This window comes from Heteronotia binoei, chromosome 11, assembly GCF_032191835.1.
Source record: "Heteronotia binoei isolate CCM8104 ecotype False Entrance Well chromosome 11, APGP_CSIRO_Hbin_v1, whole genome shotgun sequence".
Lineage (NCBI taxonomy): Eukaryota > Metazoa > Chordata > Lepidosauria > Squamata > Gekkonidae > Heteronotia > Heteronotia binoei.
This window is the reverse complement of record NC_083233.1, coordinates 70519084-70545885: the sequence shown is the minus strand read 5'-3', so window position 1 is coordinate 70545885 and position 26802 is coordinate 70519084. Positions and strand designations below refer to the sequence as shown.

Genomic DNA, 26802 nt, shown 5'->3' with positions numbered 1-26802 from the left:
ACAACAAAAACCCTGCGTGCACAGAATATGCCGACAGTGTGAATAAAAATCATGTCCTTTGGGAGACTGAAGCAGAGCAATTTAGTCTAGGTTTCTCTCCCAAACCTTTATTATTATTATTATTATTATTATTATTATTATTAAAAAAGCCTTTTATATACCAAAAAAAATCTGAATGCTTCAAATGGGCCACATGGATAAAGTCACACGACTCTCCCCCTCCCCCCTTGGTGAGATGAAAGCAGAGTGCCTTTCCGTTCTGATGGCTGGGGCCCCATCTTCAGTTCTGGCTAGCGCTTAGATGTCATAGTGATCTAGCCCAGCTGCTGCATGAAAAGGTATCCAGATAAATGAGATCTAAATGACTTCCATTTTTGCTCCGCTCAGCTCCAGAAATGTCCAGCAATCTCCCTCTCCCCACTTGCTTAGCTGCATTTCCCCCCTGATAAATTAGCACTTAAAACAGGGTCATGCGTTAACCTGCTTCACATTACCCACTTAGAAAATTGCTGCCTCTTAGCCTGTTGCTTGCCTCCTCATTAAACTCGAGTTAAAAAAAGAGAAAATCTGTCCTTATATACAGGGCAGGTCGACTGGCGTAGCTTTTGCATCCTAGTTGTTAAATGTACTCAGTCTCACCTTTTAACCGTGTCTGGAATGAGTTTCTTAAGGCTGTGGCCTACAATTAGGCTTGCCAGCCTCCGGGTGGTACCTGGAGATCTTCTACTATTACTATTGATCTCCAGATGGTCATGCAAAAAGTCCATAAAGGGTTTCCATCAGGGGTGGAATTCTACCAGGAGCTCCTTTGCATATTAGGCCACACACCCCTGATGTAGCCAATCCTCCACGCGCTTACAAAAAAGAGCCTTGTAAGCTCTTGGAGGATTGGCTACATCAGGGGTGTGTGGCCTAATATGCAAAGGAGCTCCTGCTAGAATGCCACCCCTGGTTTGCATGCATGCATAAAATTAAGTAAAGTCTTATCTTTTATCAGAGACACGAGTTTGGCCGTCTCCTCCATGAATCTATCTAATCCCCGAGCCAGTCACACACTCTCAACCTAACCGAATTCCAGAGAGTTGTTGTGATGATCACTGGAGAAGGGAAGAGTTCTGTAAGCCACTCTAGTTTCCCACTGAGTAGGAGAGCAGGGCATAAATAAAGTGAATATACACAAATCATTCACCCACACAAATCTCCGCTACTTTTCTCTGAAACGGTGCATGATCTTAACTAAAACCTAAACTTTTGCATGCAAATTCTAATCCTGGTGCCAATGCTCCTATGATTGGAGGGGGATCCTCAAAGAGTTTTACATGCCCACCCTCTTATTGAGGGTTGCCACCTTCTAGGTGGCACCTGGAGATCTCCCACTATTGCAATTGACCTCCAGATGGCCGAGATCAGTTCCCCTGGAGAAAATGGCTGCTTTGGAGGGTGGATTCTAGGGCATTGTACCCTTGCTGAGGTCACACCTCTCTCCAAACTCCACCCATCCCAGGCTCCACCCCCCAAATCTCCAGATTTTCCAACCCAGGGCTGGCAACCTAAGGCAACATATAGAATTTGTCCCAGTTACAACATCCCTTTGGGGCCATTTCAAGTTAGAAAAATGGCGCAGGGGTGACAGTGCTGGTAAGGAGGTTCCAATCCAAAAACAGTCCCTGTGCACTATTATTTTAAAAGAAAACTGCTGAGGAACTCTCAGTCTCATTGGATCCTTACAGCTGAGGTACTTAAAGCCTCTTAGAACCCACTGTCTCTTCAAAAGTGGCAAAGGGTAGCTGTAGCACTCATTGGAAACTCTGTGGTTTTGCCACATAGAGTTTCTGGCAATTCCTAGAGCTCTCTGTGTCACTTCTGTCTCTGTGTGTATTTTTTGCTGGAAGTGACGTGACGCCAAAGGTGCACTCCTCCCATGTTCCCCCCTACAGCCCTCTGACTTTTGCCAAGCCAACTCTATGTTTGCCACACTACGGCCATGTAACATGGCATGTTGGCTGCATTTGTACTGCAGGGAGTTTTCCCCAGTGAGGACAATAGCTGACCTCTAGAGCCATATCAGCTTTGGAAAACTGGTGGAGAAAGATTGGTCTTTCAGACACTTGGAAACCAGACTGCACATTTACTCAGCCTGGGAAGACAATTCCCTGCCCTTAAAGAACTGAGGAGCAGGAGGAATGATGGCCTCCACATCATAACAATCTGGGCTGTGGCAAAGACCATAGAGACCAGGGGAGGCAGCCTAGAGCAGGGGCCCTCAACCCCTGGGCCGTGGACCAGCCTGTTAGCAACCGGGCCGCAGAGCGAGGCAGAGGTGCTACACCTCCCCTTTCTCCCACCTAGGGGAGGTAGAAGAGGAGAGGCAGCCTCATAGTGAGGCAGAGCAGCCCTGCCACCCTTTCTGCCCACCTGAGACCCAGGTGGACAAAATAGGCAGTGTTAGGGTTGCCAAGTCCAACCCCAGAAATATCTGGGGACTTTGGGGGTGGAGCCAGGAGACTTTGGGGGTGGAGCCAGGGGGAGGGGGGAAACGGCGCTGGGGAGTGTGGCCAGCCGCCCCGTCTCGGAGCAGGCGACGCCACTGCGCAGCTGCCGCCTCTTCTCTGCTCGCCGTGGCTGCTCCTCTGAGATGGCCTCAGCCTGAGCCCATCTCGGAGGGGCAGCCACGGCAAGCGGAGAAGAGGCGGCAGCGGCGCGGCGGCCTCGCCCGCTCCGCCTCTAAGGTGGAATCAGAGCGGGGGGGTGGAGGCGGGCCGGGGGCATGGCGAGCCGCGAGTCTGGGTCCTAGAAGGGCCCGGATTCGCGGCTCGCCATGCTCTTGGCCTGCCTCTGCCCTCCCCTGGTTTTGCCTGGGCTGCTGCCGCCTCTTGGCTGCTCCTCCGAGATGGGCTCATCCTGGGCCCATCTCGGAGGAGCAGCTGCGGTGGGCGGGGAGGGGGCGGTGGCGCGGCAGCCTCGCCCGCTCCGGGATGGGGCGGCTCGCCATGCTCCCCGGCGCTGTTTCCCCCCTCCTCCTGCTTCCGTTTTTTTGGGGAGCGGGGGAAGAGGGTGGAAATCCTGGGGTCCCCCGCCAGGGCGGGAAGGTTGGGAAGCCTAGGAAGTGTGATCTTGCTCTGAAGCACCACCTCTTTCATCCACCTGGGTCCCGGGCGGGTGGAAGGGGCAGTGCGGCAGTGACCTTCACCTACCCCTCATTTAAAGACCCCCATGCGGGGCAGGGACAGGGCGGGGGGGGGAGGGCAGCCCGGGTGGCAAAGAACCCAGCCCCACCTCCCCACACTGGTCTGTGGAAACAATTGTCTTCCACGAAACCGGTCCCTGGTGCCAAAAAGGTTGGGGGCCACTGACCTAGAGCATCACTTGGAAGTAAGGTTGCCACCCTCCATGTGGCATCTGGAGATCTTCTGCTATTACAGTTGATCTCCAGATGACCAAAGTTAGTTCCCCTTGGGAGAAAATGGCTGCTTTGGAGGGTGGACTCTATGGCATTATACCCTGCTGAGGTTTCCTTCCCTTCCCTCCCCAGAGCCCACCCTCTCCAAGCTTTGCCCCCAAAATCTCCAGGTATTTTCCAACCCAAAGCTGACAACACTACAAAGTGACATCACATCCTCTCCAAACTCCTCCCACTCCAGACACTGGCAATCTCCCAGTATTTGCTGAAGCAGGATGTACTGAATCCTACAGGATGTAGCTGAATTCCAAGTAGTTTTGGAAATCAGTACCGTAGGGAAAGAGTAAGGCTCCATGTGCAGTACGGTCTGTGAATCAGACTTCACGTTTACCCACCTTGGGTTGAGAGTTTCTGCCCCTGAAGAGCTGAGGTATTCAAAAGTCTTTGTTTTCCCTTATAACGATACCAAACACAGTACAGACAAAAATGTTTCGAAGAAGGAGTAGGCCCCACTACAGAGTTGTCATATTCCAAAATCCAGAAATGTTCATAAGAGAACATGAAGGATTGACTGTATGTCCTATATGAACATTACTGGACTTTGGAATATGACGACTCTGAAATGGGGGCTACTCCTTCTTTGAAATCTTGTTGCCTATACTGTGTTTGCTATCGTTATAAGGAAAAGCAAAGACTTTAAAAAATTTTTTTAATATCTTTATTGTTTTATTGCACAGTTGCTGTTTTCTCACTCTGTGATATACTGTGTTGCCACTTTGCTTATTGCCTGAATAACTGTGGAGCAGGAGAAAATATGGCTTCCACATAATAACAATCTAGGACTGGGGTGTTGAACTCATGAGGGCCGGATCTGACATAAATGAGACCTTGAGAGGCTGGGCTATGTTGGGTTGGGCCAAGCCGTGTCAGGTTGGGACATGTGTGTACCTATTTAAGATTAGGTAGCAGAGATATAAATTTTATAAAGAACACAGACAAACACAAATATATATTTTTTAAAAAACTTAAAACATGCTTAAAACATTAGCACTCATTGGTCTTAAGGATGCTTTCTTTGTATTTCTCCCATGAGATCCAAGGAACTGGGCAAAGGAAGCTCTGGCTCTTTCCTTCCTTCCCCTGGGGAGGAAGAGTCTCAGCCAATGGAGAAAACAGAGGTTTTGCTCTGTAGCTTCTGTGCAGTTGATCAAGCCTTGCAAAGCAAGCTGTTATGCAGAAGAAAGCAAGATATAGGGACAAGGAAGCAGATGACAGCCAGTTGCTTGGGGGCCTTATAGGAATCCTCCGGGGCCTGATTCGGCCTCTGAACTGCATGTTAGACACCCCTGATCTAGGAATTCCCCTTGATCTGTGGCAAAGACTAAGCCTCGTCTGTCAACACACATTTAGGCACCAGCACAGGTACCTGAGGCCCGCCTTTCCACTGAGGAGGGCTGGAATTGAACCTGGGACCCCGTACATGCAAAGGTGATGCTCTCCTTCTTGATCCGCGGCTCCTTCCTGTTAATCCGACTCAGTCATTTTTAGGAATGCATCTGGCATGGCAAAATAGTAGTACAATCGTAGCCAGTACAATGTTGAGCTTTATCAGTCGTGTTTCTGCGTGACTCTACCTTGGTTTCCCCACAGGGCACAGTATTAGAAAGATCCCAGGTAATTACAGAAAAAATATCACCTTCTGATAATATTTTCGTGTAACTTGGATTGTGTCAATCCACATTCGCTGCATTCGCACCGCCATGTGTTAGTTTTGACTTGTTGATTTCATTTCTTTAAAGCTGGAGGATTTCTGGCTTTTGCACTGTATGTTGTTTTTTTTAAAAAAAAATCAATCTGAAACAAATTATTCTTAGAAGCCCAGTAACGCAACAAGTCATTACTAAGTTGGTTTTAAAAAACACCATCACATATGATTAAAATTTTTGTTAGCTCTTCCAATGTTCCCCTTTATATTGGGTATTTGTAAATGCTCATTTGGCTTCCGAAGTTAATCAGTCATACTTTTTTTTGCTGGGGTGGGGGGGGGGTGGGAGTGGGGGAGAATGCAGCTGTCTGGCATCTATTGCTAAATTACTAGCTTTCCACTCTTGGAGCAGGGATGCTTTCGAATCCTGATTACCAAAACAGTGACGTTGAGCCAGACCCTGTAACGGGAAGGGAGGGAAAAAAACATAAGGCGACTTTTTCTCGGTGTTTGCTAATGAAAAGGAGATTTGTGAAGTCATTCATTCTTCTCTGTTTGTAGCTGTTCTGCAAAACAGTCTGGTGGAGAAACTCTTGGGGATTGCCTGGAGGAACCGTGCCAGGCCCAAATTACTCTTGCTACATTCCACAGCCCATTAGATCAGTTTCCAGAGGGACCAGTCACTAATTTCTTCAATCACATGGTAAAAAAAAAAATATGGAGGTACAGGCAGAACCCAGAGAGACGGTGGCTGAACCGTTTGAAAACATGCAGAATTTACATCATTATGCTCCTCTGTGGGAGTTTTCCCTACCCCATGCAGAGATGCAAGATTGCCAGATGCCAGCCCTCTCTCCGCCCATTATTTTCGCCTTTCAAGGTTCATACAGATGTTGTAGCAGATTTTTTGTTTGCCGGAGTCTGCGTTTTGTGATGCTCAGATTCATGTGGTATTTGTGCATAGGGGGGGAAGGGCTGTTGTAATTCTGGACATCGGCTGCGGCTGGTATACATTAGAGACGTGTTGTGATCTCGGGTCATAGTTCGAATCTCGTTCAAGCAGAGCTTGGAAACCCGTCCGTTCTGTCCAGGCCCGCTTGCGAGAGGGTTTCGTTTCTCAGGGTGTCAGGTGACCTCCCCTAGGAGGTGTGGGTGGTTGATGATGAGGCGGCTGGAGAGGAGAGCTCTCTCCTCCCAGCCCATGTTATGCGCACGTTTTCTGGAATGCTGACCTAGCCCTTCCCAGGCAATGTGAAAGTAGGAAAGCAAGGTCTTTAACAGAGCAGCCCCAAAGCAGCGAAAACCCCCTCTCCCGAAACTAAGAAATTACTGAATTGTATTGTGGAAAGTTATCACTTTGGGGGAAGCAGGGAAGAAGGTGAATACTCCCTATGACTTTCTAGATTAGGGATGTCAAACATGCAGCCCGGGGGCCGACTGAGGCCTTCAGAGGGCTCCTATCAGGCCCCCGAGCAACTGGCTGTCTTCTGCTTTCCTTATCCTTCTCTCTTGCTTCCTTCTGCATCACAGCTTGCTTTGCCAGGCTTGCTCAACAGCACAGAAACTACAGAGCAAAACCTCTATTTTCTCCATTGGCTGAGGCTCCTCCCTTGGGGAAGAGGGGGGAGGGATAGCTTGCTTTCCAGGCTCTCTCAATTGCACGGCAGAGCTACTGTGCCAAGCTTCTCTTCCTTCTATTGGCTGAGGCTCCTCCCCCTCCTAGTCCCCTGGGGGAGGAAAGAAAGAGACAGAGCTTCCTTTGCCCAGTTCCCTGGATTGCACTAGAGAGATAAAAACAAAGCACCTTTAAGACCAATGAGTGCCAATGTTTTAAGGTTTTTAAAAAATCTTTAATTGTGTTTGTGTGCTTTAAATTCCGCTATCTATCATTACACACATGGCCTGGCCCAACAAGGTCAGATCTGGCACTTATAACAAATGAGTTTGACACCCCTGTTCTAGATGCTAGCAAGAGGGGGGGCAAGGCTTTTTAAATTTAAATTTTGTCTTTGGAAGAATTTAAAATTGAGGGCCAGACTTAACATGACGCTGGCAAAGGCGTAGCACTTTGCACAAATTGGCCTAGGGTCTCTACAAAGCAGACACGTATGCTTAATTATTATGCCAGAAAGTCTGGGGAGATGTTGTGCTGTTATGCTAATTTAGCATATATCATCGCCTCTTTGCACATGTTCTCTATCCGCTTCTGTATTTCCGCTGCACTCCGTTGCCTGGGGCTGAAACTATGCAGCCATGTGCAGCCCAAAGTTTCAGCTGAAAGTTACAATCTGGAATGTTTAACTAGCCTCTGTCACCAAATTTACAGTTCAAGTTTACAATCTGGAATGTTTCTCTGGCCACTGTCACCGCTGATGCCTCCGTGGTCTTTCATTGACGGCCTCACCCACCCGCTCCCCATAGATTAGCTGAGAGAGACTGCTTAGCCAATCGCAGGAGGTCACTGCTGAAAGGTCGAGGGAATAAGGGGTCACCCACTTCATGCTGAAAATATGTGAAACATCATACTATGGAGCCACTGCCGAGAGGGCCAAAACTACAAAGGAAACAGGACAATATGTTTCCCTATAAAACCAGCACTCTTAATACATTTTTTTTTAAAAAATGAGATAACTGAACAGAGTCGATCTAGCTAAGCGCAGTGGATATGTTCCACTTTTCAACAAAATGTTTTGCAAATATTAATACAAGCGGTCAAGACGAAGGAGCTGTTCTCTTTTTCTGTGCCTTTTTCAGCACCTAATGCTGAATAAAAGCCTGAGGCAGCGGGCTCCTTGTAAGGAAATTCAACGGAGATCACAGCCCAGTAGGGTTGCCAAGTCCAATTTAAGAAATATCTGGGGACTTTGGGGGTGGAGCCAGGAGACTTTGGGAGTGGAGCCAGGAGACATTGGGGTGGAGCCAAGATCTAGGTTGTGACAAGCATAATTGAACTCTAAAGGGCGTTCCGGCCATCACATTTAAAGGGACGGCACACCTTTTCAATGCCTTCCTTCCATAGGAAATAATGAAGGATAGGGGCACCTTCTTTTGGGGCTCATAGAATTGGACCCCCTGGTCCAATCGTTTTGAAACCTGGGGGGATATTTTGGGGAGAGGCACTAGATGCTGTATGGAAAATTTGGTGCCTCTACCTCAAAAAACAGCCCCCCCCCAGAGCCCCAGATACCCGCGGATCAATTCTCCATTATTTTCTATGGGAATAAATCTCTATAGGGAATAATAGAGTTCCCAGCAGACATTTCCCTCCCCTCCCCCCACTTTCTGACGACCCTGAAGCGGGGGGAGGGTCTCCAAACTGGGGGATCTCCTGCCCCTACCTGGGGATTGGCAACCCTACAGCCCAGGTGGACCAGTCTGTGAGAGTGAGGATCCCAACCTAAGTGTTCAAGACTGCCTGCTCATCCTTCTCTTAATGGATTGATAACCTTATTGTCGAAAGGAGGTTAGAGAAATCCACAGAGCCCTATCAGCTCTTGGAGGATTGGCTACATCAGGGGTGTGTGGCCTAAAATGCAAAGGAGTTCCTGCTACAAAAAAAAAGCCCTTGATGCTCTATTCTATCTACTGCCTTGTTATCCTGACCTTCTGCCTTTGGTTAATGCTTAAATCTCAGGAACGCCACCCCCCAGTCAAAACTTGCGTAACTGTGATCGTTTACTGTAATCCTTTGCTGCCCTGGTCTTATAGGGTTCCCAGCTGTGGGCTGGGAAATTCCTGCCGTTTTGGGGGTGGAGCCTGGGGAGGGCAGGGTTTGAGAGGGGTGGGGCTTCAGTGACGCATAATACCATAGAGTCCACCCTCCGGCCTCCAAAGCATCCATTTGCTCGAGGGGAGCTGACCTCCGTAATCTGGAGAGGGGTTGTATTTCTGGGAGAACCCCAGACCCTACCACTTGATTGGCATGGAGACTGTAAAGTCTTTGGAAGCAAAAATCTCTCCCTTTTAGCCTGTGAAACTCTGGAAACGTTATTGGGATGTTTCCTAATAGTGGAGGAGTAATCATAATTCTCTTCTTTCCCATATGCTTGCCAACCTCCAGGGGTTGACCATGCTGGACAGAAGCAATTACAAGCCTATTGGATAGAAGCAACTGTTAAAATCAGCATTTGAATTATATAAAAACTTTGTCTAAACTCGTAGAAGCAAAAGCGAAATGTGGGATAGAGTACTACCACGTCGCGTATCGTTTCTTGTGCCTTGCTGTGCAGAAGATATTCTTTGGAGCACGGATCTCTGTGGACAACTTCACCATTGGAATTACTGCCTTCACCCTTCTGTTAAGGAATTCTGTACATTAATTTGTTTCTAAGTGACTTTGGGTGTGGGGTAGACGTTCCTTATGTATTTTTCTTGTAAACCATTTTTGTAGGAAATAATCCTTTAATATTTGTAGTAGTTTAGCGTTCTTCATTTTTGCTTCTGGAGGCTGGTTTTCGCGGACGTTCCTGTTACCTTTTGACCTGCTTCACTATCCGCATTGCTCTTTGTTGGTTGCACAACCTCCAGGGGATGGCTGGAGATCTCCCACTATTACAACTGATTTCCAGGCAACAGAGATCAGTTCCCCTGGGTAAAATGGCTGCTTTGGGAGTTGTCTTTCCCCTCCCCAGACCCCTGCCCTACTTAGGCTCCACCCCCCAATTCTCCAGGTGTTTCCCAACCCTGAGCAAGCAACCCCATTCCCCGTGTCTCATCTCTAAAGGAAGGCACTCGGACCAGAGCCTCTTCGGAGGGCCTCAAAGTTTGGGGAGGTTTCTATAGAATAAAATGTTTCCTCACACTCACTGGGCCTTTGTTTTACATTCCCATTTATCTCCATCACTCAGAATAGAATGCCGTGTGTTATTCTATTAGTTCTTGCCGTTCTAACGGCTTACAGAAATAATGTTAGTGGAGTCCCTCATGTTCCACTGGAAATGCAAATGTTTCTTATCAAAGAGAAATGTTGTAAGCGGTGCAATTAGCTAATCAGGCAAATATTTTGGAAGGGAGGATGTTTCCCCTCTCGGAGCAAGCCTGTGATGAATTTATTCCAGGCCTCCTGGGTTTTGCTTTCACATTTGGGCTGCCAGATGTTCCTTTTCTGCAGGGAACTATCTTGTTCAGTTCATGGGAGCTCCATGGGAGAGACCGGGAATCCGTCATCTCAGGTTGTCTCTGCAACCTGCCACAGAACAAATTGCTTGCATTCAGACCTGTCATCCCATGCTGGAAAAGAGACACTTTTGGCAATATGAATGTCTGTCAGCATTGCTTCACAACTCTGGTATCGCTTCTTGAATTGCTTCTGTGGAATTTTTAAATCGTCATGGCTGACGATTTTTTTGTAGAAAAAGCCCAGCAGGAACTCATTTGCATATTAGACCACACCCTCTGACATCAAGCCAGCCAGAACTGCGTTCCTGTGCGTTCCTGCTTAAAAAAAAAGGCCTGACTGTCCTCATGGTTTGCAAAGTCACCCCATTCTTCAATGGATGTACATCATATGCTTCAGCTGTCTCTGTTTGGCAGGGACTGTCCCTGTTTGGTTATTAGTTGGTAATTTTTGGTCGATTCATCCAGGGTTCAAAGGCATTATACTCCTTTGAAGTATAAGAGCCAGTCTGGTATAGTGGTTAAGTGCGCGGACTCTTATCTGGGAGAACCAGGTTTGATTCGCCACTCCTCCACTTGCAGCTGCTGGAATGGCCTTGGATCAGCCATAGTTCTCATAGGAGTTGTCCTTGAAAGGGCAGCTGCTGTGAGAGCCTTCTCAGCCCCACCCACCTCACAGGCTGACTGTTGTGGGGAAGAAGGTAAAGGAGATTGTAAGCCACTCTGAGGCTCTGATTCAGAGAGAAGGGCGGGATATAAATCTATGGTCTTTGACAGCATACTGCTTCTAAACACGGAGGCTTTGTTAGGTATTGTGGCCACTAAGGTTCTGTCCTTGAAAGGGCAGCTGCTGGAAGAGCTCTCTCAGCCCCACCCACCTCACAGGGTGTCTGTTGTGGTGTGGTGGGGGGGAGGTAAAGGAGATTGTGACCACTCCGAGTGTAGGGTGGGATATAAATCCAATATCTTCTTCATCTTCTTCAAGGTCCCCCTTAGTCACCAAAAGGAACTGGGGGTGGGTGGGATGCCAGATCCAGGTTGGGAAGTTCTTGGAGATTTGAAGGTGGAGCCTGGGGAGAACAGGGACCTCAATGGATACATTGCCATAGACTCAACCCTCCAAAGCAGCCATTTTCTCCAAAGGAGCTGATCTCCGTGCTCTGGAGATGAGCTGTAATTCCAGGAGATCCCCAGACCCTACCTGGAGGCAGACAGTCCTATAACGTTGTAATTTTTTTTTTTTGTCTTTGGGATGCCAGGGTGGTTAGGCCAGCCAGTAGCAAAAGCAAAGGGATTTCTGGTGGAGAGAGAAAGATGGAGTGGGTGAGTCATCTGGCATAGTGGAGGGGGGAGCCATAAGATTGCCAGCTCCTGGTTGGGAAATACTGGGAGATTTTAGAGGTGGAGCTTAGAGAGGGCAGGGCTCGGGAGAGCGGGACCTCAGCGGTATATATAATGCCATGGAGCAGGGGTGGCCAACGGTAGCTCTCCAGATTTTTTTTTGCCTACAACTCCCATCAGCCCCAGCCAGCATGGCCAATGGCTGGGGCTGATGGGAGTTGTAGGCAAAAAAAAATCTGGAGAGCTACCCTTGGCCACCCCTGCCGTAGAGTCTACTCTGCTGAACAGTCATTTTTCTCCAGAGGAACTGATCTCTGTTGCATGGAGATCAATTCTAATTCTGGGAGATCTCCAGGTCCTGCCTGGGAGTTGGCAGCCCTAGGAAGCCCTAGCCCTTAAACTAAGAGTGCTTCAGACCAAGGCAGCCACAAAAACCTGGATCGTAAGCCTTTCTTTTTGTTTGGCAGTGCACCATTTGCCCTTGCTAGGCACAAGACCAATGTCTTTCATGGAGCCTGTTGTGTATGCAGACCAAAGTGAAGACTATTATGTGTGTTCCTGCCTGGCTCATTGGGGCCAGAAGGACTGGGCTTGGGGACTCAGGAACAATGGGCAGCAGGATCCAAATACCTGTTGCCCTGCTCCAATCACAGGCCCCTTGCTGGTTTGAATGATCCAATGGCGTGCTAGCATAGGAACCTTGAAGTGTATATAAGTTGGCCCTTTGGCCTAGTTCTGCAGTCTTTTGAAGGCAGCCCTATACTATGCTGTTGCTAATAAAAAGCTGTGATTGCTACCACCTCACCTCTTCATTGCATTGAACCCACTATATTATAGAGCTAGAAAGTACCTTGTGTGCCTTTGCAGTAAATGGGACACGGTTGCCAACACCCAGAGGAAGGAGAAATATAGAAGTCTGGGGACAGGCTTTGAGTTCCATACAAAGTGGGCGGCAAGAGGATTGCTGGGTTGGGAAATTCCTGGCATTTTTGAGGGTGGGAAGAGCATAATTTGGGGATGGGAAGGAGCTCAGCAGTGTGTAATGGCACAGAGTCCACTCTCCAAAGCTGCCACTTCCACAGTGTTCAGAGGTGTAGTCAGGGTTGCTAACTGCAAGGTGGTGGCTGGAGATCTCCTGGGATAACAACTGGTCTCCAAGTGACTGAGATCAACCCCCCCCTGGAGAAAATGGCCACTTTGGAAGGTGGATGCTATGACATTATACTAGGGTTGCCAGTCCCCAATTGGGGGCAGGGGATCCCCCAGTTTGGAGGCCCTCCCCCTGCTTCAGAGCCATCAGAAAGCAGGGGAGGGAGGAATGTCTACTGGGCACTCTATTATACTCTATGGAGACCAATTCCCGCAGGGGTGGGGAACATTGGCCTAGGACCTGCCTACCTGAGGCACCGTCTCTCCCCACATGTTCCCCAGAGAGTACTGAGATCGGGAACCCAAAACCTTCTCGTCCGCAGGCCAAAGGAAGTCCGCTTGAAATCTACTAGGGATAGGGCCTTCTCTGTAACGGCCCCTTCTTGGTGGAACCAGCTGCCGGAGGAGGTGAGGGCCCTGCGGAATCTTGCCCAATTCTACAGGGCCTGCAAGACAGTCCTCTTCCGGCTGGCTTACAACTAACCGGCACCTGAAACTGAGTGTAGTTTTATAAGACCACTGTATGTTTCTAATGTTTTAACTGTGTAAATTGCGTAAAACGTTTAATTTTTTTATATTTTTATGTTAGATTTTATATGCTGTAAGCCGCCCTGAGCCACTTGGTGGGAAGGGCGGGATATAAATCATAACTAAACTAAACTAAACTAAACTCCAGATGTTTTTTGCCTACAACTCCCATCAGCCCCAGCCAGCATGGCCAATGGCTGGGGCTGATGGGAGTTGTAGGCAAAAAAACATCTGGAGAGCCAATGTTCCCTACCCCTGCTTGATCTGTAGGTATCTGAGGGGTTTTTTTTTTGGGGGGGGGGGGTTGTTTTGTTTTCTTTTTTTAAGTAGAGGCACCAGTTTTTCAGCATAGCATCTGGTGCCTCTCCTCAAGATACCCCCCAAGTTTCAAAAAGATTGGACCAGGGAGTCCAACTCTATGAGTCCCAAAAGAAGGTGTCGCTATCCTTCATTATTTCAAATGACATTTTAAAAGGCGTGCGGTCCCTTTAAATGCGATGGCCAGTGCTTGTCACACCCTTGCTCCCGGCTCCTCCTCCAAAGTCTCCTGGCTCAACCCCCTAAGTCCTCAGATGTTTCTTGAGTCGGATCTGGCAACCCCGCATTATACCCTGCTGAGATCACTCCCTTCCCAAGCCCCACCTTCCTCAGGCTCTGCCCCCCCCCTCAAATCTCCAGGTATTTCCCAGCTCAGAACGAGCAACCTAAGTATAATTGCAATTCCAAAAGACCTCAAGGCCCTAGCTAGAGGCTGGCAACACGGAGTGCAAGCTGCCCTTGGAAATTAGGCTTTGGATCCATACCGGAAACCTCAGAATGAATGTTCCCCCTTTTGGAAGAACTGAAGCAGAGGCAAGCAAGATAGTGACTTGGAAAAGTATCAAGTTCTTCTAAAGCCAACTAGCATCCTTTCTCTAGACCAGGGGTGGCCAAAGTGTGGCTTGGGAGCCACATGTGGCTCTTTCACACATATTCTGTGGCTCTCGAAGCCAAAGTACCCATCGGCTGGCTTGGAGAAGGCATTTCTCTCTTTAAATCACTTCTCGACACCAAGCCAGCTTGTGGCTTGGGGAATGCATTTAAAGTTAAACTTGCTTTCTTTCCATCTCCCTCCTCATCTATTTGCCTTCCTTCCTTCCCTCCCTTCTTCCCTCAAACATCTGACATTCATGTCTTGGGGCTCTCAAACATCTAAGATTTATTCTATGTGGCTCTTATGTTAAGTAAGTTTGGCCACCCCCGCTCTAGATCCATGAGTTCTGCAGAGAAAAATTGTCCCTCCGAACAATCTGCTTCAAACTTCGTTGCCATGACATCCTTGTGACAAAAACTGAGAGCCCTGGAGAGGATCTGGCCCTTAGTTTTGATCTGGTGTTTTTAGCAAAGGACACCTTTGATGGCCCATCAGGACACGGCGACTGAGGAGAGAGCTGCTTTCTGTAACTGCTGAGCTGATCATAACAGCCGTGATTGTGCTGCAAAAGAGAACGGACACATTCACAAGGGAGATAGTTTTACTTATTCATTTATGAGGCAGAGGAGTACAAAAATGGAAGTTCTTATTGCTTCCCTGCTTTTATGGGCATCCCTTCTGAGCCTGACATTAGTTTGTTTAATGAGCATCCTGGATTTTCTGTCCTGGTTATTATCTCCCATAATAACCAGCTGGATAGACTCTATTTATCCACACACAAGGCAACGCCTGAAGACATCAGTGTTTATGCCTTCCAGAGCACCCTTGGCACTTTTAAGGGCACCTCCTGACCCTTTGCTGTCATCCCGTGAGACTTTTACAGGGGGAATTATTTAGGTTGCAGAGAGCAGAACTGCAAGATTAGTAGACTCAGACTGTGACGAATCTGGGCATGGGACCACACCAGAAGGAAAGAGAGCTCCCTGCTCATGAAAACCAGGACCGATTCCCCACTAGCCTTACACTGCTCCCACTCTCCTCTTCTCTGCAGGGCTTTGGTCGGATTTCACACTATCTGCCCCGGGGCTGCAAATTGTTCCGCCTTTTTCGCGCAGCAAACAAGATCCTCTAAAACCCAGTTTCTGTTTGCCGCACGAAAAAAGCCAAAGCGAGTTGCAGCCCCGGGGCAGATAGTGTGAAATCCGGCTGAAGCCCTGGAGAGAAGAGGAGAGTGAGAGCGAAATAAAGCTAGTGGGGAATCGGTCCAAGTCTGGCTTTTCCTTGCCACTCTGGTTTTAGGTGTGTGATTCACACAGCGCAGGGCTTTTTTTGAGCAGGAATGGAGTTTTGGCTCGCTTGGCATCAGGCATTGCCTAATCAGCATCTGGTCACGTGAGCAATTGACCATGTATAATTGCCTCACCAAGTCATTGCCTATGTATTGTTCATCTGGCCATATCAGTTTGTGTGTGTGTGTGTGGTTTGCTTTACAGAGTTAAAGAGGAGAAATACCCATGCTCAGAGAGTAGATAGTCTATTGGAAATAAATTTTTGTTACTGGCACCATGGTTTTCTGAGCCTGTGTGTCACCAGTAACCTCAAAGAAGAGGTCCACAGAATGCAGCTTCAGATGTAGCTCCCAAAGTATTCATTTACTTTTGTGCTTTGTGTCTTTTTATAATCCTTTGTTTGTTTGTTTGGCAAAGGCTTCAGGGAGGCTGGCTGGAGTCAAATGAGCTCAGAGTAGACAAGTATGTTTCAGGGTATGACCGGAATGTGTCCTCAGGAATTGCCATGGAAGTTTCTTTGATGCTCTCCCATCCACAGGTTTACACTAAAAGGAGATCAGATCCTTCGGTCAGATATAACAGCAATGCCTCTCAAGTCAACAATGTGGTGACTGAGGGGAACCTCCATGTTCAGGGGCACTAAACCTCTGAATCCCAGAGCCAGGAGGCAACATCTAGAGAAGGTTTCAGCCTCTATGCCCTGTTGGTGGCCCTCCAGAAGAACAGGTTAGCCACTATGTGAGACAGGATGATGGATTAGATGGACTGCTGGTCTGATCTAAGAGGGCTGTTCAGATGTTCTCAACATGAGCTTAAAGGTTTGGAACACTTTCCCCATGAAGAAAGGTTAAAACGCTTGGGGCTCTTCAGCTTGGAGAAACGTCGACTGCGGGGTGGCATGATAGAGGTTTACAAGATTATGCATGGGATGGAGAAAGTTGAGAAAGAAGTACTTTTCTCCCTTTCTCACAATACAAGAACTCGTGGGCATTCGATGAAATTGCTGAGCAGTCGGGTTAGAACGGATAAAAGGAAGTCCTTCTTCACCCAAAGGGTGATTCACACATGGAATTCACTGCCACAGGAGGTGGTGGCGGCTACAAGTATAGACAACTTCAAGAGGGGAATGGATAAGCATATGGAGCAGAGGTCCATCAGTGGCTATTAGCCACAGTGTGTATGTGTATGTGTATATGTATATATATATATGTGTGTGTGTGTGTGTGTGTGTGTGTATGTATATGTGTGTGTGTGTGTGTATGTATGTATGTATGTATATATGCGCACACACACACACACACATATATATTGGCCACTGTGTTACACAGAGTGTTGGACTGGATGGGCCATTAGCCTGATCCAACCTGGCTTCTCTTATGTTCTTACGTTCTTATGAGCTTAAGAAGAGAGGCTTCCCTCTATGTATATATCTGCTTATCATCTCCTACCATCTCTTTTCCTCATGTTGGCATTTTTAGATAGAAGGGGCTAAGCTGGCAAGCTGAGGAATGCCATGTCTTTGCAGTCAAAGATGGGTTTGTTTTCACAAAAGAACGATTAGTTTTCTTCTCATCTGCCAAGGACTTCCACTGGAAGGGTTGAAAGTGCAGCTGTGTTTTTTTTTGAGGGGGTGGTGGTGGTGGTGGAAAGCATATATATATATTTTTGCCCTAAGATACATAACAAAAAATGCAGCCCACCTGATCTCAATACGTTCTTTCCAGATTTTTTGTTTTTAAATTATCTGCGTTATTTAGAACAGGTTATGCAATCAGGCAATCATTGTTATGCCCCCAGACCAAATTGCAGTTGAAAAAGGGATCACTCCATCTACAGTTATCTGCGATATCACTGAATGGCCATGTTGAATGGATAAAATGTATAGAAATGGCTTTTTCTCAAAGAGATTGCAGTCACAGTTAATAGTGAGAGGAGAGAGGGCAGGAAAGAGAGGAAGTAAACCTTGATCTTACCATGACAACATTATCTCTAACGGAGAATTATCTCTGCCACCAGAACTGGACATGGCTGAGTTTGCCTCACAGCTGGAAAATGATAGCTGGACAGGTGGGCTTATGGACTTGGTAGTCACAGCGGCCATGTCCACCACCACCACTGGTCGGGGGCTCCCCCCCCCCCAAAAAAAAGCAAATAAATAGCATTATACTGATTTAGCAGTAAAACAATATGCACCCTGGGTTCTTTGAATCCTCATCTTTCATTTTTAAAAAGTAAGTAGCTCTTTCCATTGCAGAGATATAAAGGGAGAGTAGGGTGAGACCAAGGTCTGGGAGCCTTGGGTTTAAGTCCATGCCATTCAGCTGTGAAGGCCACTGCATGGTCTTGGACTGATCACTCTCTCTCAGACTAACTTACCTCACAGAGTTGTTGTGAAGATAAAAGGGAGAGCCATGTACGCTACTCTGAGCTCCTTGGAGGAAGCATAGGATAATAATCGAATAGATAGATATAACGGTAAAGTTTTATCTTGCTTTTTATCCATACTACCTGAGAGCCAGTTTGGTGTAGTGGTTAAGTGCGCAGACTCTTATCGGGGAGAACCGGGTTTGATTCCCCACTCCTCCACTTGCACCTGCTGGAATGGGCTTGGGTCAGCCATAGCTCTTGCAGGAGTTTTCCTTGAAAGGGCAGCTTCTGGGAGAGCTTTCTCAGCCCCACCCACCTCATGGGGTGTCTGTTGTGGGGGAAGAAGGTAAAGGAGATTGTAAGCCGCTCTGAGACTCTGATTCAGAAAGAAGGGCAGGGTATAAATCTGTGGTCTTCTTCTTTAACAGCATACTGCTTGCAAACATGGAGGCTTTGTTAGGTACTGTGGCCACTTAGGTTCTACCAAAAGACCTCTCCACCATGAACTGCTCCAAATCCTTCTTCAAACCTCTTTGCCATTCCCATATCTTGTGGCAGCAAATTCTCCCAAGTTAATTTTGCATTGAAAAACTGGTCTTCGCGTCCTTCACAATGCTTCAAAATTATGACTGTCTGTTATTTCACTGAACATCTTGGTTTATAGCGTCATTTTCCCCTCTGTCTTTTTCAAAGCCGCCTGCTCTAAAACAAAGGCCAACAGGAGATATCCTGGCTATATGTGGGGAAATGTAGGATGTTTTGTTATTCTTCAAGAAGGGAAATTCTTTATGAAATACAATTTTTGAAAGATCAGAAAGGTAGGGTAAGAACGGCTCAGGAAAGAAGCTTATCTGTTGTACGGTAGCAAGGCAGGGTACTGAAGAACAGAATTCAACTGTGTATCTCTTGGTAGAGACAGGGAATTATTTATCAGCTGATGTGGAGATAACTGCGCTGCCGGTGTCTGACGCTTCCTTCTTTGGTCTTGTGAGAGAAAAGAAGGAAATTTGTAGGGGAGGGGGATGTTTCTTGTAAGCTCTCTGGTTTCAGCATCCAGTGAATTCTGTATCTCAAACGAGGGCCGTTTCTTTCCCCCATTGCAAGGCAGCACTATACGCTCTGTGTTGCTGTGTTCTATGGCAGGGGTGGCCAAATGGTAGCTCTCCAGATGTTTTTTGCTTACACCTCCCATCAGCTCCAGCCATCAGCCATGCTGGCTGGGGCTGATGGGAGTTGTAGGCAAAAAACATCTGGAGAGCTACCGTTGGCCACCCCCGTTCTATGGGGCTCGGAATTTTGTTAGGTCTTCCTTTTGATGATTTATGAAAAGAAAGAAAGAAAATTGTGGGGGGGGGGCACTCATCACAACCCAGAGGGTAGTCCTAGGATGTTTCTGGGATGTCAGATTTCATGTTGTGGCTTTTCTGCTGCAGAATTATGGAGCCGGTTAGAGCTATGAATAATTCCCTGGGTGCCCCTCAGAGTTTGATGGGTGCAAACAGGATAAGGAGCCCTTTCAAAGCCGAGAAAGCAGGGCTGCCAGGACCTCAGCTCTAGGTTGGGATGTTCTTGGAGATTTGGGGGTAGAGGCTAAGGAGGACAGGGACCTCAGTGAAGTACAATGTCATAGAGCAGGGGTGGCCAAACTGCAGCTCGGGAGCCATCTGCGGCTCTTTCACACATATTGTGTGGCTCTTGAAGCCCCCGCCATCCAGTTGGCTGCCTTGGAAGAAGGCATGTAACACTTCCCCCAGCCGAGCCAGCTGGCAGCTTGAAGAATGCATTTAAAGTTGCTTTCTTTCCATCTCTCCTTCCTCCCTCCCTCCCAGCTCTCAAGCATCTGACATACCTACCTTGAGCCAGTTTGGTGTAGTGGTTCAATGTGTAGACTCTTATCTGGGAGAACCGGGTTTGATTCCCCACTCCTCCATTTGCAGCTGCTGGAATGGCCTTGGGTCAGCCATAGCTCTCTTATCTGGGAGAACTGGGTTTGATTCCCCACTCCTCCATTTGCAGCTGCTGGAATGGCCTGGGGTCAGCCATAGCTCTCTTATCTGGGAGAACTGGGTTTGATTCCCCACTCCTCCATTTGCAGCTGCTGGAATGGCCTGGGGTCAGCCATAGCTCTCATAGGAGTTGTCCTTGAAAGGGCAGCTGCTGTAAGAGCTCTCTCAACCCCACCCACCTCACAGGGTGTGTCTGTTGTGGGGGGAGAAGATATAGGAGATTGTAAGCCGCTCTGAGTCTCTGATTCAGAGAGAAAGGCGGGGTATACATCTGCAGTCAACTTCTTCTTCTTGAAGCTCTCAAACATCTGACATTTATTCTACGTGGCTCTTACATTATGCAAGTTTGGCCACCCCTGCCACAGAGTCTACCCTCCAAAGCTAACATTTTCTCCAGGGTAACTGATCCTTATGGTCTGGAGATGAGCTGCAATCAGGGTCAGCCCTAGGCTGTCTGGCACCCTAGGCAAGGCTAACTTCTGGTACCGCCCCCCCCCCCCCCCCCGTTCCCCAGACTGATAACATCACCGAGTCACATGGGGGTGCCCTGTTACTCTGAGGGATCCCCAGGTCCTTCCTAGAGGCTGGCATCCCTACAGGGTGGTTGCTACATCCAAGGGATTGTATTTATCCTCGCTTTGAACTTGTTCATTGGACAGAGGATGGGTATGGATGAAACACTGCTTCTCTGCAGGATGGGTCTCAAGACAGGGAGTCCCATGATGCAGGACTGTTTCCGGCATTTGCACAAGATCCAAAGGGAAGGATTCTGTCCATATCTCAAGGTCTTTTGCAAGATGGACACCATGTTGAAGAGGGGGCACATGATGATTCTTCTTTGAGGCTGTGAAAGAGGAGCATTCAGAAAATGCTCCGTATTCCCAAAACCCACACAGCACTCTCATGAGCTATACTTTGTGCTATTCCATATTGCCCCCCCCCCCAACCAGTAGCAAACTCCCGGGGGTCCATTCTCCTCTGTGCCTGGAACCGGTCAGTGAAGCTTCACCGTTTCTTCCCTCACCCCCAGAACTGGTATTTTGGGGTGTGTCAAGGTTTAATATCCATAGCTTTCATCTCCATGAAACAAAGCAGGCGCTTGAGGCAGGGCTCAGTGCCAAGGTTGTACTCCCCACCCACGGGGTTGACCACTGGGTAGACTTTACGTTGCCAGGTCCTCCCTGGACACCGGCAGGGTGGTTGTGGGTAGGGTAGCCAGTTCTAACGTGGGAAACTCCTGGAGGTTTGGGAGCGGAACCTGTGGAGGACAGGGGACCTCGCTGGAGTACAATGCCATAGAGTCCAGCCTCCAAAGCATCCATTTTCTCCAGGGGAACTGATCTCTATAGTCTAGCGATGAGCTGCAATTAGGGTCAGCCCTAGGCTGTCTGGCACTGTAGGCAAGGCTAACTTCTGGTACCGCCCCCCCCCTGCTCCCCAGACTGATAACATCACCGAGTCACATGGGGGTGCCCAATTTGGCACCCCCAGAAGACCAGCATCCTAGGCAATCACCTAGTTTGCCTAGTGACAGGGCCGGCTTTGACTGCAATTCTAGGATATCTCCACCTAGAGGCTGGCATCCCGAATAGGCTTCTGTCAACACATCATCAATTTGTGGTGTGGACCCGGGTCAGCCACAGTAGTTGTCCTTGAAAGGGCAGCTTCTGGGAGAGCTCTCTCAGCCCCACCTGCCTCACAGGGTGTCTGTTGTGGGGGCAGAAGATATAGGCGATTATAAGGCGCTCTGATTCAGAGAGAAAGGCGGGATATAAATCTGCAGTCTTCTTCTTCTTGTGCTTCTGTTGGCTCCTGCAGGGATCTGTCTGCCATCACCAAGGTGGGCAGTTAGCCTTACACGGATTTTCCAAACTCCCCTCCCCTTGCTGCGGCATCACGCTTGATAGGTGCCTTCACTGTGGAAGGAGATGGTTGAAATGGACACGACTCAGGAACCTTGCTGTGTTCTGATCAGTGCTTGGAGGGGCATGCCTCCTTCCGTCCTGCGTTGGAAGAAATGCAGGATATAAATGAAAATGAAATGTTGTCAAAGGATGTCGGCCACTGTCAATGCACTTATTCTTTTATGTTTGTATCACGCTGTTCCGCCAAGAAATGGCTCCCAAAGCTCCTTGCAGGAGTCAAAAATTCTGTATAAATGGAAAATTAAAACTGAGTGCAGAGAGGAGAATCTCACCCGGGTGGGATCCAGGCATAATGGAGGCGTACCTTTCTGTCCTCTGATGGCCTCAACAGCAGTCCCTAATAAGACAATGTTTTATGCCCTGCACCAGTTTTGTGAGATTTATTTTGTTTTGTGGGTGTTCTGTGGCTAAGAGCAACGCACAGGAATGCTGCTAGTGCTGGCCATAAAGATCCTTTTTGGTAGTTCTCTAGTCTCCAGCATGGGTCAGGAGGGCTGAAACCACCGGATCCAATGCTCAGCCTGCCGCAGGCTGAGAGCAAGCCTTTTACTGGAGAAGGCAGCTATGCTGAAATGATCCAGATGAGTAAGCCAGATAAGGGAATTTAACAAGAAAAAAAACCCCACACCATTCCTGTATCACCCACAAATCTGGCACTCTCCCTGATGATTGATTTAGTTCTCACTCCTAACGCTCCAGTTTGTGTGGTGGAGAGAGGTGGGTGCACAGCTGCAGGGGCATCCAAGGCAGGAGGGACTGGTGGAGGGATGGTATCCTGGGGTCCCTGGTCACCTTGGAGGCCCACAGGGCCAAGCAAGTAATGTGATTTATTTTCAGACACTATTTGGGTTGAATCTGGGTAGTATAAGGCCCCAGGCAAGAGGGAATCATTGTTGGGGGCGTGGTGGTTATTGAAGAAATTAAGAGATTGGATTTATACTGCACCCTTCATTACTTAAAGGAGTTTCAGAGTGGCTTACAATCTCCTTTGCCTTCCTCTCCCCATACAACAGAGACCCTGTGAGGTAGGTGGGGCTGAGCGAGCTCTGACAAAAATTGCTCTTGAGCAGAACAGCTCTGAGAGAGTCATGGCTGTCCCAAGGTCACTCTAGCAGTTGCATGTGGAGTGTGGGAAATCAAGCCCAGTTCTCCCAGATAAGAGTCCACACACCATTACCCCAAACTGGCACCTCTCCTTTCACTTAATAGGGTTGCCAACCTCCAGGTAGCGCCAAGAGATTCCCTGCTATTACAATCGATCTCCAGATAACTAAGATCAGTTCCCCTGGAGAAAATGGATCCTTTAGCGGGTGGAATCTATGGCCTTATACCATGCTAATATCTCTCCCCAAACCCTACCCTCTGCAGGCTCCACACCCAACATCTCCAGGTATTTCCCAACCCAAAGCTGGCAACCCTACCCTTTAGGCTCATTGATGTAGTAGGATGAGGTGAGTGCTCCATTTGGATGACCAAGATCTGACATCATCATCCCACCCTCAGGTTGCTATTTTTTGTCTGGGGAAAAAAAAAATCAAGGAAATCTGGTCTGCCCATGTCTAGGCTGAGGACCCATCTCATATATGATGTTATGCATAAGTTCACTCTTCTATCATGTCGGCTATGCCCTGACTTGGATGGCCCAGGCTTGCCTGATCTCATAAGATCTTGGAAGCTAAGCAGGGTCAGCCCTGGCTAGTATTCGGATGGGTGACCTCTAAGGGATACCAAGGGCATGATACAGAGGCAGGCAATGGCAAACCGCCTCTGAAATGTCTCTTGCTTTAAAAAAGAAGTCTAGCTCTCACCTAGTGGTGCTGGTGCATAATGCTAAAAGAGCTAGAAATTCTGGGCGTTTTCGCACTGACCTATCTCCGGAGCGACGTCCCTCTTCACCGCGCAGCGTCTGCGCGGATTTCGCACCGATTGCTCCGCAGAACCCGGAAGAGCCGCAAAGTCCCACGGCTTTTGCGTCGCAAATGTAAACTGGTTTTTGGCGGTTTACATTTGCGACGCAAAAGCCGCGCGACTTTGCGGCTCTTCCAGGTTCTGCGGAGCAATTGGTGTGAAATCCGCGCAGACGCTGCACGGTGAAGAGGGACGTCGCTCCGGAGTTAGGTCAGTGCAAAAACGCCCTCTGACTGCCAGACTATCTTAGGATCCTCTGACTGTACTATATACACTGCCTTAGAGCGGGGCTTTTTTTTTTTTGTAACGAATTCCTTTGCATATTAGGCCACACACCCCTGATGAAGCCAGTCCTCCAAGAGCTTTCAGGGCTCTTAGTACAGGGCCTACTGTAAGCTCCAGGAGGACTGGCTACATCAGGGGTATGTGGCCTAATATGCAAAGGAGTTCCTGCTACAAAAAAGCCCTGCCTTACAGTAATTATTGTTATTATTACCATGTAGGCTGAAGTGACAGCCTTATAAGTATGTGAACCTTTGCCCTGGCTATTGGCAAAGTCTGTCCACCTAGTGGAATTCAGTGCGTGTGGAGGCAGTGGTGGCCATGCACATAGATGGCAGGTACTGTGCTGCAGTAGCAAAAAAAGACTAGTGCAATCTTGGGGGGTGTTTCAACAGAGGCATAACATCCAAATCGCAAGATGTCATCGTCCCGCTCTGCACCACATTGGTTAAATCTCACCTGGCGTCCTTTGTGCGGTTCTGGAGGCCTCGCTCGAACGAGGATGTGGACAGAATGGAGCAGGTGCAGAGGAGAGCAATTTATTTATTTATTGCATTTATATCCTGCCCTCCGCTAAGTGGCTCATGGCAACTAATGCCAATGAAGATGGTCCGGGGCCTGGAGACCAAGACCTTGCGAGGAAAGGCTGAGAGACCTGGGAATGGAGAAGAGTGGATGAGGGGGGACACGATTGCTCTCTTGAAGGCTGTCACTTAGGGGAGGGCAGGGAGGCTGTTCCTGTTGCAGCAGAGGATAGGACCTGCAATACTGGGTTTAAATTATGGAGGAAAAGTTCGGGCTATATATTAGGATTATTATTATTATTTTTTGACAGTAAGAGCTGTTCAGCAGTGAAATTAGCTGCTTAGGGAAACGGTGAGCTCCCCTTCACTAGCAGTCTTTAAGCAGCAGCTGGACAAACACTGGTCAGGGATGCTTTGGACTTGCATTGAGCAGAAGGTTGGGCTAGATGGCCCAGCCCGTATGGCCGCTTCCAAAAGCTTAGACAGAATCGTGGAGGAAAGTTCCATTCGTAACCACTACTCTTGGGACCAGTGTTCCCTCTAAGATGAGTTAGTGTGAGCTAGCTCAGAGATTTGTAGCCTCCAGCTCACATATTTTTGTCTTAGCTCAGGAAGGATGGCCCGCAGAGCACAATGATTTATGCCGTGGCTCACAACTTTGATGCCAGCAGCGCACAAAGTAGAATTTTTGCTCGCAAGACTTTGCAGCTTAGAGGGAACATTGCTTGGGACCAAAGGGAATCTTGGCGTTCAGAGGCAGCAGACCTCTGATTACCAGTGCTAGGATTCAGCACCCGTGGGAAGGAGGGTTCTATCTATGCCCTGTTTGTTTGGCCACTACATGACACAGGATGCTGGATAAGATGGACCATTTGTCTGATCTAGCAGGGCTCTTTTTATGTTCTTATGAGTCTCTGCCAATAAAATTTGGAGGGAGGGGGGGCGCAGAATGTGCCAGTTTTGTTTTTTTGCTTGTGACATACTCTGATGCCCTTATCGTGCTTTGTTTCTGAAACATCTTTCTTTCCTTTCCTTTCAGACTGCTCTCCAGTACAGCCAAGCGGTGAACAAAAGCAACCGAGTAAAACTTTACTGTGCTTTTTTGGATTACAGGTACATGACACAGTTATAAATGAATTCCTTTTTGAAGCCTTTGAACAGAGAATGGAATATATATATATATATTTAAAAAATTGGTACAGTAACAGAAGAAGCGGTCTGTGCCCCACCCTTCCCCCTCCCTATTGGATCCATGGGAGTAGTCAAAATAATAAAATCATCATAAAATGGAAGCAGATTACTAGCCTATTATTAATCTAAGGAAGGGGATTTGTTACATCTGGATGAAAGGAAAGCTGGAACAAATTTTTGAGAAAACCTCACCGTAAATCTAATCATACTTTGGAACAACTCTTGAAACTCCGTTCCCATACTTGAGCTGAACTTTGTGACAAAACTGATGTTAATACTCAAGAAGGGCCAGAATTTCTTGTTAAAAGGGAATGATGAAAGATTATGGGTCAATAAAGAAAAGTTTCAGTGTTTTTTTTCCAAATCATCAAAGACTTGTGCAAAACGTCTCTGGGAAATTCTGCTAGCACCGCAATGCTGCCTTCCCAGTTCCAAACTCTAGGCAAACTAATTTGCTTATTATTGTGCAGATTAAACAAGTAATTGTTGCCAGTAAAGAAGTCTTGCATGGTCTACAGGTGCTTTATGTCTACTCTTGGTGACTACCACACACACACCACACACAAACTGGAAAAGATCAGAAGGAACATAGGTTTTTTTTAAAATCCTACTTACTCATGCCAGGATTTGGACGGCCGTTCTTCTCAAACCACACCAAAGCTTGCTGGAGAGAAATAGAAACAATTGTGTCAGGCATAGGTGTGATTTCCCCTTCTGCTAGACTTAGACCGATTTTGCACTCAGCTTACCCTGCTGTCCGTTCCTCTTCTCCGCGCAGCGTCCTTCGGATTTCCCACTATCTGCTCCGGAGCTGCAGCAAACATCACGGTTTTCGCGCGGCAAACAGAAACCGCTAAAACCCAGTTTCCGTTTGCCCCGCGAAAACTGCGATGTTTGCTGCAGCTCCGGAGCAGATAGTGAGAAATCTGAAGGCTGCGTGGAGAAGAGGAACGGGACAGCGGGGTAAGCTGAGTGTGAAATCGGTCTGTAAGTTCGTATGCCCCTCCCCCTTTAGATGGTCATATGCAGAGCATAAAAAAAAAAAACTTGTGACAAGTCTCAGCCCATCTCACCATCTTCACATTTTAAAAATATAATATTCAAAAGTTGCATGATACAACAGTGCAACAAAACTGGATTATGAAACCAAATGAGTGGC

General features: G+C 47.9%; 1 protein-coding gene across 3 annotated transcripts in view; it reads left to right on the top strand.

The window, feature by feature from the left end:
* The window catches only part of ADGRD1 (adhesion G protein-coupled receptor D1), a 442408-nt gene that overhangs the window by 177417 nt on the left and 238189 nt on the right, over positions 1–26802 (top strand). For all 3 annotated transcript variants that reach the window (XM_060250081.1, XM_060250080.1, XM_060250079.1), the window contains one exon: positions 25492–25565. In XM_060250081.1, coding sequence (XP_060106064.1) covers positions 25492–25565 — 74 coding nt within the window. The remainder of the gene's footprint in view (positions 1–25491; positions 25566–26802) is intronic.